The 16,176-nt window shown below is 41.3% G+C and overlaps 1 protein-coding gene across 1 annotated transcript in view; it reads left to right on the top strand.

Annotated features, from left to right (window-relative positions):
- Positions 1–5: 5 nt before the first annotated feature.
- The window catches only part of CA10 (carbonic anhydrase 10), a gene marked incomplete at its 5' end in the record, with an annotated part of 42,040 nt that continues 25,869 nt past the window's right edge, over positions 6–16,176 (top strand). The window contains one exon of the mRNA XM_057387580.1: positions 6–197. Coding sequence (XP_057243563.1) covers positions 6–197 — 192 coding nt within the window. The remainder of the gene's footprint in view (positions 198–16,176) is intronic.

Below are 16,176 nucleotides of genomic sequence, written 5' to 3'. Positions count from 1 at the left end.
GCTCTGTTCAGGTCAGCGGGACGATGTACAACACGGGCAGACACGTGTCCCTGCGGTTGGACAAGGAGCACCTGGTGAACATCTCGGGGGGCCCCATGACCTACAGCCACCGCCTGGAGGAAATCCGGTTACACTTCGGCAGCGAGGACAGCCAGGGCTCAGAGCACCTCCTCAACGGCCAGGCCTTCTCTGGGGAGGTATGTCTGCCAATTACCCACCTCCTGGTTCTGCCTGAAGGCATTGGAAAGTTAATCTGAGCTCGTAAAAGTTGTTTTTGTGTAGCCGTTGGGAAAAACAGGGAATTGGTTTGGGGTTTTTTGTGCAAGTGCACTGCAAATTTTGTGGCTCATATCTACAAGTGACCCTGATGTGTTTATTGCATGCAGAGTCCTCATGTGTGCTGCTCACAAGGTAATCAGRTCTCTTTGGATGGGGTTTTTATATCTCTTGTCAAGGCAAATATGAGATTAACCACAAAGTGATGCTGGAAGTGCTTCAAATTCCTATAAAAGTGCTGCTTTTGCTTCTCACTCCTTACTTTACATTGATCTCCTTCCTGCCTTTGATTCATGCAAAAATAAGATGATACTTGATTGTGGAGATGATTCCACAGAACTCTGCTCAAGAAAGAAATTTCACTGCATGTGTAGTCCCTCACAGGAAACTCATGGTGTGTGTTAAATAAGTGTCTGTAAGTRTCCCAGGAAAAACCATAATTTCATGATCCTGATGCCTATTCCAGAATGGCCCATTATTCTTGCTGGATAAATATTTCAGTGTCTTAGATGGAGCACTTTTTCAAGATGTAGAGTTTTCAATTTCTTAGGACAACCAAAGTGGAATCATTCCATTTTCCTTCCCAAGAATATTTTCACACAGAGGTTTGCAGAACTCATTCCCCTCCAGCTCGGGCCATGGCTGTGAGCTCCCCAGCACACAACTCTACAACTCAAAATAACGCCTCACAAAAACTCTGTGTTACTGTAGGGATTATTTTTCAAGACACTCTGTTACCATCCTTGCAGAGTACCCAAAAAAGAGTGGCTTTTTCATCATAAAACACTTATTTTCTCGGCGATGAGTAATCAAATTAACATCTGTACTATGCATCACAGACTGGTGATGAGTCAGTTAATGTGTGGCATTTTCTTTGGCTMTGAGCAACAGCAGTTATTTAAGAGTAAGAAATTAATTGCAGAGCTGTCAAATGATGGTGTTATAATTGATGGTAATCACTGGCTTTGTTTTATAAGCTACATATAGCCAGTGGCAGCTTTTTTTGGTGACATTACTCATGTCTTACACAACTGGTTTTGGTTGCCTTTGTTAAATTTTCTAAGTGAATTCAGCATGTGTTGCTCCTTTTAGGACTGAAAGTAAAGGATGCTGTAGTAAATATCRTCCTTTGCTGTTCAGACTCACACAAGAGCAATATTMAAAMAAAAAAAAAAGGTTGAATGAGAAAGCAAAAATCTGGTTGAAATGTAGCATTGCACCTGTATCAACATCATTTCAGGTTTTGGTTTTTTTTAAGAGTTTTTAGGTTTTTAATTAATCACTCCTAGGCTATAACAATGTGAAAATGTAGAGCATTGTTTGACAATACATAATGTTAATATTTAATTAGAGTCCTCTGGTTTTGAAAGCAAAAAAAAAAAAAAAAGGAAAGTAGTTCCGAAGTGCTGCAATGTGTTTTACACACCTGGAAACCCCACCTGACACCCACACTGAGGCAGCAGTTTATTTTAGGGACCTTTATTGCCCGGCTCTGCAGGCAGGCAGGCACTCAGAGCAGGCTGAAGAGCCCTGGAGTGGTACCACGGCACAAAAAAACAGCCTGGAAATAGCAAAATTGCTCCAAAATGGGCTGTGGACTGAGTGATACCGAGAGGCTTGTAATTTCCAGGCTTTAGCTTGTAGCTAGGTGTTAAAGGCTGCCAAGAGAGATGCCTGCAATAATCTGGTTACCTTTCAGCCCCCAATTATCACTTTAGTAGACAGAATAATTGAGCTAATGTTGAAATAGTTGGAGTTTAAGGGCTTTAAAGCTGTGTATCAGATTATCAGTATGTTTGGCACCGGTCAGATGGAAAGGCAGGCAGGCTTTGGAATGCTTAAATTAAAAAATGGAGCATTTTCTTGCCCCTGTGATGCAAACCTGAGTGGGTTTAATTCCCTATTCTTTGCAGGAGCATCCCACTGTATTATGATGATTAAAAGAAAATCTTGGCTTAGGCAAAGTCTCCAACTAAGACACCGATCATTTGTGTCTGCTGCCTAATGCCTCTATGCAAAACAGCTTTTAATGCTTCAGAGTCTGCATTATTTAATGAAAAAGACCATTTTCCACTCAAACAGCAGCACTGCAAAACTGCAGAACTGGCCTGAAGTCTGTGATTCAGGCACTGTCTGCCTTGTTCAAATGAAAAGGTGACAACCTCCAAAAGGTTCCTGGTGAAAATGGGGCCCTTTCACTTTGCCATGTGGCAAAGCCATAAAAAAAATTTTATGGTCCGTTTTTTGTTTTTTTTTTCCTGAGCATAAAAATGAAAAATGTGCTGCAGAAGACCCCAAATCACTTTGTGGCTGTGCATGGTGGCAGCTTATCAGTGCCAAGGCAGAAAGTCAAGGAGCTTCATTATCTGGGGTTATGCACTTTTCAAAAGCTCAGTGGCTGGAGACTTGAAAACAAGAGACCACAGTCTACATGGGAAAAAAAAATTTCTTCTCTGCCCACCCTTCCAAAACCTCATGGAGCGATTACAAACACACAATGATTTCATCTGCTACAGAGGAATTAAAATGAAAGTGAGAACAGGGTCTCAATAAATGGACAGCTATTGCTGGAACTGACATTTACTTTTGTTGCTGAGAAAACCAACACAAAAGTACAAGAAAATGGGAATAAAAGGGAGAAGCTGGAAATTCTGAAACAGCAGCCTCCTCTTGAGCTGCAATTTCTTGAACTGCAGGCGTGTTCTGTTCGAGTGGGGGACTTCCAGTGATAGTAAAGGATTACTGATCAGTGAGATCAGTGTCACAAATCCAACTTGGGGTATTTTTAGAAGCAGGACTGTCAGATAGACAGCCTATGAGGACCAGCCAGCCAGATGAAATGCTTTAATCCAGCCTGCAGCAGAAGGAGAGTACTCAGGATTGTTAAATCACAAACAGGGGCTCTGTCAGTGAGATCTTCTGCCTGCGAGGGTCCAAACCCTCCCCAAAACATCTCGTGGTGTGGCATTTTTAGAGGAAAAGCTTGAAATCAGTCTGTGCTGGCACAGCATCCTTCTTCCTCCTCAGGGAAGGAGGATTAAATCAGAGTGGTGCCCCTGAGGAGGGGGGACAGGAATCTCTCCTTGTTCCTGACCCCTCCAGGTGCTCACAGAGCCAGCCCCTGCCACACCAGGAACCCTGGCACTGCTGCCAACAAATTCAGATTTTTCAGTTGCCACAGGCCACTGGTATTGCATTTTGGAGCCTCTCCTGGAAGAGGTGCAGGTGATTTTTAGGTATTTCAGGCAGAATATAAGTTTAGTGTACTCCAGTGCTTAATAATGTTGAAAAATAAGCCTGTGAGAAAAGTATCAGTCTGATGGAAGGGAGGGCTGAGTAAAATCTCTATAACCTTCAGATTAATGTTGAGCTTCAAAGGAGAAAGTCAATAGGGTAACGAATTAAATTGCGATAGGAACAGAATATAAATCAGGGAGAGGTGGTGGTGTTGTCATCATTAAAGTGTGGGGAGGCTGCTCACATGAGTAATTCAAAATCTCTGGCAGATAAATATGTGCTTCACCTGTGAGAGTGCCCCTCTGTCCCCACTAAAGGTTACAGATGGCTTCACCCAAAATTTCRTACAATATCCATAAAAAGCAGGGTTGAACTCCAAAAAGATGCTTATTCATCACAGACTATTCTGAGTTGAAGGAACACATAAGGATCATCGAGCCCAACTCTTCAGTGAATGGCCCATGCAGGGTTATTGTGTTTTTCTAAACCAAATTCACTTTTATGTTTGAAGTTAAATGGGCTTTTACTGTTTGCTAATGTAACAAAAGATAGAGCTGAGCTGTGTGAGCACAGACTCGGGAATATTCACACCTGACCGTGGTGATTCCAGAGCTCTGGGTCATCCAATGGAAATTCCTTTCCATCTTCCACTGACTTTTTAAGCTTTTTGAGGCTCTTTTAGAAGAGATCTGTTTTAGCAGCAGCCTGGTCTGTCTCCCATCCCAAATTACAAAAGGATGACATGGACACCTCTTGCTCTACACAGCAGAGCCTTTTGGGTTTAAAAGCCTTGCCATTAGGAAAAATAGTAAAAAGTGTGGTGAAAGGACAGCAGAGCTTGCAGGAGACAGACTTGGAAAACCTCTGTTATTTTATAAAATAAAATTTAACAACACCATTTTCAAACATTCCCAAAATACTTCCCAAAACGCAATAGATGATAAATCAAGATTCTAAGCCAAGGTTTTGTCGACAAGTCTTTAAGGTGCTAAAGCTTATGGGTTTATACATTTAGTGCACTTACTGAGGATTGTCCATTGTGCCTGAAACCAGCAATGAACCAGCAGGTGACAATGGGACAGTGCAGTGGCACAGGAATATAAAAGGAGATGCTTCCTTGGTTTAATTTACTATGTATTCTCCTGTCAGGAACTAAATGCGTCATTCCAGCAGTGCAACAATTAACCAAAGTTAATTGTTTTGGTTTGGATAAATACCTGATTCAGATTAAACTGCTGGGCTGGGGCCTTGCTTGCAGGGCTCTCACACAGAGAGAGAAGAAGCCAGAGGGGCACATCAGGATGCATAAAAAACAGGGGTGTGGACAAAAATGCAGACAAATTGCTGAATCCAATTCCATTGTCTTGGTTTCACGCTCCAGCAGATTTCTGTCCTTTTTTTTTTTTNACACCCACACTGAGGCAGCAGTTTATTTTAGGGACCTTTATTGCCCGGCTCTGCAGGCAGGCAGGCACTCAGAGCAGGCTGAAGAGCCCTGGAGTGGTACCACGGCACAAAAAAACAGCCTGGAAATAGCAAAATTGCTCCAAAATGGGCTGTGGACTGAGTGATACCGAGAGGCTTGTAATTTCCAGGCTTTAGCTTGTAGCTAGGTGTTAAAGGCTGCCAAGAGAGATGCCTGCAATAATCTGGTTACCTTTCAGCCCCCAATTATCACTTTAGTAGACAGAATAATTGAGCTAATGTTGAAATAGTTGGAGTTTAAGGGCTTTAAAGCTGTGTATCAGATTATCAGTATGTTTGGCACCGGTCAGATGGAAAGGCAGGCAGGCTTTGGAATGCTTAAATTAAAAAATGGAGCATTTTCTTGCCCCTGTGATGCAAACCTGAGTGGGTTTAATTCCCTATTCTTTGCAGGAGCATCCCACTGTATTATGATGATTAAAAGAAAATCTTGGCTTAGGCAAAGTCTCCAACTAAGACACCGATCATTTGTGTCTGCTGCCTAATGCCTCTATGCAAAACAGCTTTTAATGCTTCAGAGTCTGCATTATTTAATGAAAAAGACCATTTTCCACTCAAACAGCAGCACTGCAAAACTGCAGAACTGGCCTGAAGTCTGTGATTCAGGCACTGTCTGCCTTGTTCAAATGAAAAGGTGACAACCTCCAAAAGGTTCCTGGTGAAAATGGGGCCCTTTCACTTTGCCATGTGGCAAAGCCATAAAAAAAATTTTATGGTCCGTTTTTTGTTTTTTTTTTCCTGAGCATAAAAATGAAAAATGTGCTGCAGAAGACCCCAAATCACTTTGTGGCTGTGCATGGTGGCAGCTTATCAGTGCCAAGGCAGAAAGTCAAGGAGCTTCATTATCTGGGGTTATGCACTTTTCAAAAGCTCAGTGGCTGGAGACTTGAAAACAAGAGACCACAGTCTACATGGGAAAAAAAAATTTCTTCTCTGCCCACCCTTCCAAAACCTCATGGAGCGATTACAAACACACAATGATTTCATCTGCTACAGAGGAATTAAAATGAAAGTGAGAACAGGGTCTCAATAAATGGACAGCTATTGCTGGAACTGACATTTACTTTTGTTGCTGAGAAAACCAACACAAAAGTACAAGAAAATGGGAATAAAAGGGAGAAGCTGGAAATTCTGAAACAGCAGCCTCCTCTTGAGCTGCAATTTCTTGAACTGCAGGCGTGTTCTGTTCGAGTGGGGGACTTCCAGTGATAGTAAAGGATTACTGATCAGTGAGATCAGTGTCACAAATCCAACTTGGGGTATTTTTAGAAGCAGGACTGTCAGATAGACAGCCTATGAGGACCAGCCAGCCAGATGAAATGCTTTAATCCAGCCTGCAGCAGAAGGAGAGTACTCAGGATTGTTAAATCACAAACAGGGGCTCTGTCAGTGAGATCTTCTGCCTGCGAGGGTCCAAACCCTCCCCAAAACATCTCGTGGTGTGGCATTTTTAGAGGAAAAGCTTGAAATCAGTCTGTGCTGGCACAGCATCCTTCTTCCTCCTCAGGGAAGGAGGATTAAATCAGAGTGGTGCCCCTGAGGAGGGGGGACAGGAATCTCTCCTTGTTCCTGACCCCTCCAGGTGCTCACAGAGCCAGCCCCTGCCACACCAGGAACCCTGGCACTGCTGCCAACAAATTCAGATTTTTCAGTTGCCACAGGCCACTGGTATTGCATTTTGGAGCCTCTCCTGGAAGAGGTGCAGGTGATTTTTAGGTATTTCAGGCAGAATATAAGTTTAGTGTACTCCAGTGCTTAATAATGTTGAAAAATAAGCCTGTGAGAAAAGTATCAGTCTGATGGAAGGGAGGGCTGAGTAAAATCTCTATAACCTTCAGATTAATGTTGAGCTTCAAAGGAGAAAGTCAATAGGGTAACGAATTAAATTGCGATAGGAACAGAATATAAATCAGGGAGAGGTGGTGGTGTTGTCATCATTAAAGTGTGGGGAGGCTGCTCACATGAGTAATTCAAAATCTCTGGCAGATAAATATGTGCTTCACCTGTGAGAGTGCCCCTCTGTCCCCACTAAAGGTTACAGATGGCTTCACCCAAAATTTCGTACAATATCCATAAAAAGCAGGGTTGAACTCCAAAAAGATGCTTATTCATCACAGACTGTTCTGAGTTGAAGGAACACACAAGGATCATCAAGCCCAACTCTTCACTGAATGGCCCATGCAGGGTTATTGTGTTTTTCTAAACCAAATTCACTTTTATGTCTGAAGTTAAATGGGCTTTTACCGTTTGCTAATGTAACATAAGATAGACCTGAGCTGTGTGAGCTTGCTTGGTTTACTTGCACACACAGCAAGGTTTACTTACACACTTACATGAATTACAGACAGAATTGTGGGGAGACCAAGTGACAGAGCAATTCCTTCCAACAAAAAGCTGGGAATGGGTGCAAATCCAGGCAGCAACATCTAAACATCCATGGCTGGGTGGCAGAAAGAGAAATGTCCAAGCCCCAGTTGGAATAACGTGCTGACAACATTTAAAATGCAGTTGCTGTTCCTCACCAAGGAAAGCCTCTCCTTCTGCACTACTCTATCAGAGCCCACAAGAAAGATTACTTTCCAGGAATAGGGAACAGAAATTTTTGTGGTGTATTTTACATCAAAAGGCAGTAAACTTCCTGCMCTGGCTACGTGCTAAAAATACATCTTAATCCTTAGTGACCTTCAAAAGCGGTTTCRTCTTTAACTTTGTTGAAGTGGAGTAGTTGACTTTTAACTTATGTTCCTTCCTGTAATTTTTTGGCCAGACAAGTCTTCTTCAAGCTGTGGGTAATATAYGCTCGTTAAATAAAAAATCCCAAACCTCAACAGCCGGGAGAAGTTATAAAATCAACCCAAGGTGCAGCAGCCACAAATCACTGATCATAAATATATAAATAGAAAAAAAAATACACAGCCAGTACAACTCATTTTTATAGGMATGGCCACATTGCCAAGGTGCTCCTGYAGTCACAGGCTTCCATTTAGTGCTSCTGTAGCCCTGCTGGTATTTTTAAAGGAAATTAGATTCTAGGAATAGCTTGGTTTTATCCCTCCCTTAGGAAAAATCCTTAATTACCCAAATCAAGTTATATGATGACCAAACCTTATAACAGCAGTAAAGAATTTTACTTCATGTATAATCAGATTTTCCTGTCATAAACAACATTCGTGTTAGTTTTGCACCTTTCTGAAAGTTGATTAGCAGTGGAAATATAAATAAGGATTTTGACTTTCTTTTTTTTTTAAGAAGTTGCAGTTCACACTCTAGGCCTAAGTGTGCATTTCATAATAATTCAAGCAAAATAAAAAAAGTTAAATTGTTTTTTTTTTGTAACAAGTTGTAATAGGGTGTTACTCTTGGTGGATAAACACCAAAATTTAGTTATTGCCCCAAGAGGAATTCGATTGGACCAATGCAGCTGTGGCTCTTCATGGATACAAACTGAGAAAAAATACAGAATACAGAATTATGTATTGATGTCTTTTAGCAGAAAGACTGACAATAACATATCATTGAAAGGAACAGTCATTTAATTTTATAATCCCACGCCACCATTAGAAATCATCTGGAGATGGAATGATGCTCCAGCAAAAGTTTTTAACTCCTTTTAAAATTCAAGACTGAATTTCAGGTACCCGAGCAGGATTTTGGTCTTTGCTTTAGGTTTTTGTTTTCTCAGCTTACTGAGTTATTTGAGTGGCCACTGGGGGTGAAAAGTTACATTTCACATCAAATGAAAGAAGAACATTTACAGCAGTCTTTTAGTAAGTCATAATTTTGATTATTTAGTCATGGTAAAATTGCACTAAGTCTTTCTGGAACAATTGAATGCATTCATTTCAGACAACAAAACAATACAGAAGCYGCCTGATTTCTGTGGATTATTAACTGATTTTTGGAAAGCATCTTTAAATACTTGGGAATTTTGTGTATGGTATTTAAGGGAGTTTCTCCTCAAGCAGTGAATGCCAGGCTGTTGAATTTGGGTCCCAGCTGCTGCACGACAGTGACGYCCTCTTTTCATTTCCACTGACGTGYGCCAGGACATTCCCTCCCAAATCAGCTCTAGCAAGAACCAGAAATGTTTCTCTGTTTGCTCACTGGAGCCTGAAAGCCTCCACATTCCCTGGATTTCTCCATGTTTTACTAAAKTTGTTATTATTCCTGGACTCTGCACAGGAAAATTCAGGTGCTTGGCACAAGGAGCTCCATTTCTGGGGCCGGTATTTTTTGTTTCTGGGGATTTTGGGAACCAAGCCCCACAGATACTKTCTGCTATGCACTGAATTTAAAGAAACTGCACAGGCAGATTTTTAGAGGGGTTGTTTTTCATTATCTACTCATATGTGGGTGTTCCTTGCCAGAAAACTTCCCTTTGTTGGACACTTCTTTTCTGAATCCCAYGAACCCTCCGTCCATCAGCAGAGGTGCAGGAGCTGTCCAGACAAATTCCAAACTCTATGACAAGGCCAGCTCATTAATGCAGCATCTGACAAAATATCTGCTGCAGGGAATAATGAATATTGAATTTCTGAGATACACAGTGGAACAGATTCCTTTGGTAATAAAAATATTTTTGTGCATGTTTACTTTTTGGTTACCACCTGTKGTGGTTTTTGGGRAGAGGGAGAAGTGGGAGAGARCATCAGGGTACTGAGMTCATGGTCTGTCCCTGACTGGAATYRAAATCCCTCTGGTGCCTCRATTKTAAAATCCAGCATCACAAAGCAAMAAGGTGRAGATTTTCTGCTCAGAGCAGCAGCTGCAGGATTTGCTCTCCTAAACCACTGGGACACGAAAACCTCCAGTGTCACTTCTGAAGCGCTCACTTTGCCTCATTCCAAATCATTATCATTTGCTTGGGGTGACTTCACTTGCTACAGGATGACTCTTCTTTAATTAAAGAGTAATTTACCTCTGCAGGCAAAAAACTCTGTGCATTTTGAAATGGGTTTTATGTTTTATGGCACTTGGTAATCAGTTTTCCATTCCACTTTTTGTGAGTTTTAATTTTTTCCCCAAATGTATTCAATGTAACAGACCAAAGAAGAGGAATCGGGTTGGCAACCTGTACAAAAGCAGGTTTTGAGTAGAAAAATACTTTTAAAGTAAACTGTTCAATACTTTTAAAGTACAAAACAACCACCTCCCACCTCTCCCCTCCTCAGCAATAAATCCCTATTTCTCAATATACAATTCTCTAAATGTGGGATGGGAACACATCCCTGGAGGGTCAAATGGGGCCAGAGCAGCTCCAGCTCCCACCTCTCCCCTCCTCAGCAATAAATCCCTATTTCCCAATACACAATTCCTTTAATGTGGGGTGGGAACACGTTCCTAAAGGGCTGAATGGGGCCAGAGCAGCTCCAGCTCCCACCTCTCCCATCCCTGGCAATAAATCCCTATTTCCCAATACAAGGGGCAGCTGGGAACCCTCACTCTCAGCCCTCTGACCTTCACATTATTCCTGCAGCTCCAGCAGCTCTTTTGCTACATCTCTATCCCTTTACATTTAAGTTTCTTATGGGGCATTTTAATATCTCAGTAAAAAGCCAACTAAATCATGTCATTTCTGGCTGCCTTTTTATTACGTTTTCAGGGATTGCTGGGAGGTGGCAGAGTTGCAGTTTTCATTTAGAATACTGACTTGACCTTCCTCCATCACTGTGGACCTTTCCTGGCATTCACCACTTCCCAGAAAGTCAAAATACTTTAAATTGGAGGTATTTCATTTTAGCCATCTCTGTAATTTCAATAATGACTGAGAAGGAAGTACTCCKAAATTTTATTCTCTTTAGACAAAATTGTGATAAATAATGGAAATAATGGATTGGGATATTTTGCAAACAACAAAGAGAAGCAATATTCAGTTTTGTTATCATTTCAGAAGCGTGTCTTTCCAAAATTATTACAATTAGAGCAGTTTCTCAGGCACAGCTGCTTTTCAAACAGCGTGCAAGTGATAGCAGCCACGATGGCATCAGCGCTAACACTGTGAAGAATTAGAATTGACAAGGTTAAACCACATTTATTCCAAGTCCATTTTCTTTCCATTTATCTTTTAATATCTCCCCTTTATCTGCCTGCATTCTTATCTCTGTATAAACTAACTGGATGTTACGGCATGTACCTGCCAAGGTTTGGTGGTTCAAGATTCAGCAGGAATTAATTCCTCATGTTCAGCTACTTTCCAGTGGTTTGGTCGGGKTTTTTTTTTTAATCCACCTGCCACRAAAACATTTTGTCCCTGCAGATTTGCCACAGGCACATTAGAAAAGCACCACACAYGAGTTATTACTCTGAAAGTCCTATCAAAGGCACGGAGAGCTCTGGATTTTAACTGGAAAAGGCAAGTCCATTACTGTCCATCTCTTCCCATCATCTCGGATTTTATTTACTTTTCCTTATCAGAGCAGGAACATGTCACTGCCATACAGTGCCTGGAAATTGTGCTAATAACACAACCAGTTGGCAACACAGCCTAAATCTGTTTAACCTTCAGTGCAGGACTGGCCAGAGACAGCTGTCACATCCTCTCACATGCAAAACTCCTATGAATAAAGATAACAGATTTTTTTTTTTTTAATTTACTTTTTAAGGTGTGCTCAGTGTGAGCAGGCTATATCTGGCTGATTTTATTACATGAATTTTTGCTGTTGTCACCTTCAGCAGTTTTCTCCTCATTTCCCATGGCAGTCAAAGCTCAGAGTGATCAAGGCAGAGCTATCAGCCCCATCCAGCTCCTCCAGCCCAGGCTGAAGCTCTCCAGTCCTTCCAGTCCCATCCCTGACACAGGAATTCATCTCACAGAACCCCCAGCTCTCATCACCTGCTGCTTTTCACCTCCATGAACACTGAAATATCCTGGTGAGGCTGTGCAGACCCAGCTTTATCCCTCCCGCTCAAATCCACCAAACTCTCAGTGCCCTGTGCTTAAATTCCATCAAGTAAAGCATCAGAGAAGTGTGACCCTCACATTGGGGTTCTGCTGAGATTCTCCAGGAGAAGAAAACATTTATCCTCTTTTTTTAAAAAAATTTATTTTTTGAGAGAGCAGAAAAACCTATGTTAATGTGCATAAATGATGAATTGGCATAATTGCCTGAACTGAAGAATTCTGATTCAGAAAAGGATAAAAGACTTCTTGGTGCTACTGAGTGTGCCACTGCCAAGTGCTTTAGAAGACAGGTTAGGGTTTGTTCCTTGGTCTCTTCACATTCAAAATAAACAGGGAAGRGTCAATAAAATATCAGAAAAAGATGCTACCAATTAAAAAAAATCATTAAAAATGCATAAAGCACTTGCAGAACAATTCACCATGGGCAGAACCTGGAGCCCTCTTCACCACACATTCCTTGMGTGGGATTTGCCTGTACTTCAGAGACAAAACTCAATATTTAAAGGGTCTGACAGAGCTTTCGACCCACTTCTGAATGTGGTGGCTTTGTGGGGTGTTGTCAAAAGTATTGTAGCACTGACCTGTGGAGCCAATTTTAAATACAAATTAAATATTAAATATAAACTAAATAAATTCCTATTTAAAATATAAATTATTTAAAATATAATTTTTATACATATTTACTTTTATGATTTATATATGTATTTATTATCAAAATATAAATTACCACACCAATTCTGCTGCAGTTATTCCAGATTTTGGCACATTTTGCTCTGTTTTTACCTTCAGAGCAGTGCTGGCAGTGAGATATTCCCAGTGAGGTGGCTCTGGACCAGCCTGGGAGTTGGGAGCTGCTGTGGTTTCACCAGCACAGCCCAGCCCTGACCCTTCCTGCTTGAAAGAAGAATCAGGCAGGAATATTCCCATGTGCATCCAAGGCTGCAGATCCACCCAACCCCAGGAATTCTGGTGGAGGGCAGAGTTCTCCATGGGAACYTTCAAGCTCAGGTTGTCCCTCTGAGAGTCAGTCTGCACCCACAAACAGARTTTTATTGACATCCCAGGAAAAGCAGCCATTCCTGGAGGCACCAGGCTCTTGGATAAATCACAAACTAGCTGGCAGGAAATCAGGGAGGTTTCTGACAGCCTCTGCTTGTCTTTCAGAAAAAAAAAAAAATCTCTTTGAAATCAAGTTCCCTCCACAAGGTACTTTGGTTTTGACACATAAGCATTTTCCAGCAAAACCCTGTTTCAGCAAAATAAAAAAAAAAAATCCCGACTAGTTCTGCTTATGATTAGTGCAAGGCCTTATTCTGAGTGAAGCCCAAGGGTGTGTTCAGTTAAGAGGATTTTCACTGTTTGATTTATRGCTTAGAGCCTCCCCATCTACTGTTCCAAAGTCACAAAAGGCACAATAGAGGAGCTGTTCTTCCTCCTGACTGGTAGAGCTGTTCCCTGGGGCAGTTAATTAGAAAGAGAAAAAAAATATTTTAAAAAATCACCCTTATTCTTCCAGATTCTAATGAATGTCAGTGTGTTCTGTTCTCACAGGATTTTCTATTAGAAATCCAGGAAAATKATAAAAGGAAAAATGGCAGGGGAAAAAAAAATGTTCCAAAAGCCTTTTTCCTGTGGCCTATTTGAAAATACCTCAACATTTTTTAGATACACTCAGTACTGAAGATGAGTACTTCAAAGAAAGTTGGAAATCCTTTGTTAGAATTTTGAGCTGTCAGGCAGCATATTTGGGTTTATCCCCACAAATCTTCACCTACRTGAAAAATCTGGAAATAAATGAAACCATGGGGGTGATGACAGATGTGAACTTGGGGTGTGTGTTCACTTTGCAGTTTTTAATGTCAGGAGAACAAATAACTGTGGGTCAAAATACAAGAAAAACAGGGTGCAGTCCCTAGGATTTAAAATACTCTGAATCCATCTAAATTTAAAATGGAAACCTTCTGTGAACTTATAAATGAATACATATATAAATATATAAAAAAATTACTAATGTATATATATAAATGTATACACATATATACAAATAGATATATACAATATATACAAATATATATATAGCCATTTTTTCTTATGCACACAAGGTACTACCAAATAATAAAGTATCTAGAAATTGCCAATACCATAGAAATTACCAATAGRTTAAGGTGAAAAGAGTATTTTTGAGACACAGGCTTGTTTCCTAGCAGAGAATACCACATCAACTCTCTGATGCCATCCATCTTCCAAATGATCTTGTAAACTCATCAATATTTTGGTTGTGATCATCAAACAGTSTTTGGGCAGCTTGGGGTAGATCAATTTTATCTGTGTACTGCTAAATAGTATTCCTCACTTTGTGCTCTGAAAGTGGCAGCTTATAACTCAAAATGAATGGCCATTATTAAATCTTAAAGATGTACATCRTGTAAAATATAATAATAATGATAATAATAATAAAAAAGGAGGATTCTAGAAAACCAATGGAATTACTAAGCTGCATCATCCCACATCAGCTAAAAATCTGGCCTTTAATGTTTATGAAGAGGAAAATAAAAGTGCAACGAGGAGCTGGAAGGGACCATCTGTCTCCTTTTAGTTGGTTGTTTTGTTTGGAGCTGGGCCTGAACCAAAATCCTGAATCAGAGATGTCCAGGGCTGCTGGAAGCTGTGCTGCCATGGTCCCTGGGACTGGGGATTGCTGCTCCCAGCAGACACTAATGACAGCCCTTGGAGATTCTTGGCTTCAGAGCCCTTAGCACGTTCCCTGTGAACTATCAATTACCCCATGAACTATCAATTACCCCATGAACTATCAATTACCCCATGAACTATCAATTACCCCGCAGGATAATGAATGTGCCAGTTTTACAGATGAGTGGGCTGAGACAGCAGCAGCCAGGGCAGGGTGAAGACCAGGACATGAGAGCTTGTGGTGTGTGTCAAGACCCAGGAATTTTGGCCACCTGATTTCTCAGAATTCATTCCTTTGCTCTTCCATTCCATTGATGTCTTTGGTGTGATGCCTGAATGCAGCTGCCTAAACAGAGACTGGACAAAATTCAGAGAATCCAAATTAGTTCTGTTCATGGCAGAGCCTTCAGGGCCATCCAGGGCAGTCCCAGCCCAGCCAGGGGCTGCACCCACAATGGACAATGGCTCACGGCTTTTTCACCCTTTCTCACTTTTGTCCATTTGCACATCGGGGCTGAATCCTCCAATTGCAGCTGCAGCCAATGCAGTCAAAAACTCCAACTTGGCTCCCCCAATTCTCTGTTGTTTCCATCTCTTGGGGCCTGGCACAGAGAGGTGTCCTTGAGTTTGGGGCTGCAGAGGAATTGTTTTGTGTAAAAATGGGAGAGCAGGAGCTCAGCACTGTCTGTGGAGTCTGGAGTTAAACACTGAAGAATCACAGGGGTACARAGACATGGRAATGGAGAAACTGARATAAAGCCTAAAGCATCAGATGGACACCTTCAACAGGCACTATTGGGAGAAAATTCATTCCCCCAGGACACTGCCCAGTGCAAACTGCARCATMCAGCTGCAGTGAAGAGCAGGAACCTCCCATCATTATGTTCTGCCACCCAGAAAATCTTCTGTCACCTCCATCTGAAGCTGCCTTTCACCAGCTGCTTTTTAAAGTTCCAAATCTGKAAATCTGGAASAAGAGGCAGGTGAGAACAATGCCAYGTAGAGAAGATTGTGRTATAATAAATATGCCAAGCTAAGGAGATCTCAAAGTGCTTCTGAATTGCAGCAGGGCCATGAGCATTTGACAATATTAAAAATCAATGAAGCAGTGAAAAATAATTTACAAGATGTGCCTTCAGAGTTCATGGGATGCTGATGGGGTAAATACCTCTTAAAATGTCTCTGAATGTGTAGTAATTTTTCTTTGGATGTGAATCCTCAGATTTATTGAACCATTCAATTATTTTGACAGTCCTCACACTTGGAGATGCTGATTGATTTTAATCAGGAGACCTGAGACTGAACAACAGTTTATCAAATTGCTGTTAATGAAGCAAACAAAGCAGCCCTGAATGTGCACCCATCTCATCTGTGCACCTTTGCTGCCCCATCCATGTGGGGGAAGTGGAGCTGCACCAGTTTGTGCAAAGCAAACTGCACTAGGATAAAAAACAATGTGCTTCCCTTGCAGTTTGAACTTACTTTAGAAATTCAATTTACAGCAGTGGCACTGCATGAGAAAGGGCCACATATGGCTGTGTGAAGAACTGCAGCTGAAACTATTGCCAGCAATTTGAGGGAAAACA

This window comes from Malurus melanocephalus, unplaced genomic scaffold, assembly GCF_030028575.1.
Source record: "Malurus melanocephalus ecotype Western Australia unplaced genomic scaffold, MMel_1.1 scaffold_1260, whole genome shotgun sequence".
In the NCBI taxonomy this organism is placed as follows: domain Eukaryota; kingdom Metazoa; phylum Chordata; class Aves; order Passeriformes; family Maluridae; genus Malurus; species Malurus melanocephalus.
Note: the sequence above shows the minus strand (reverse complement) of the source record. Positions and strands in the feature narration are given on the sequence as shown.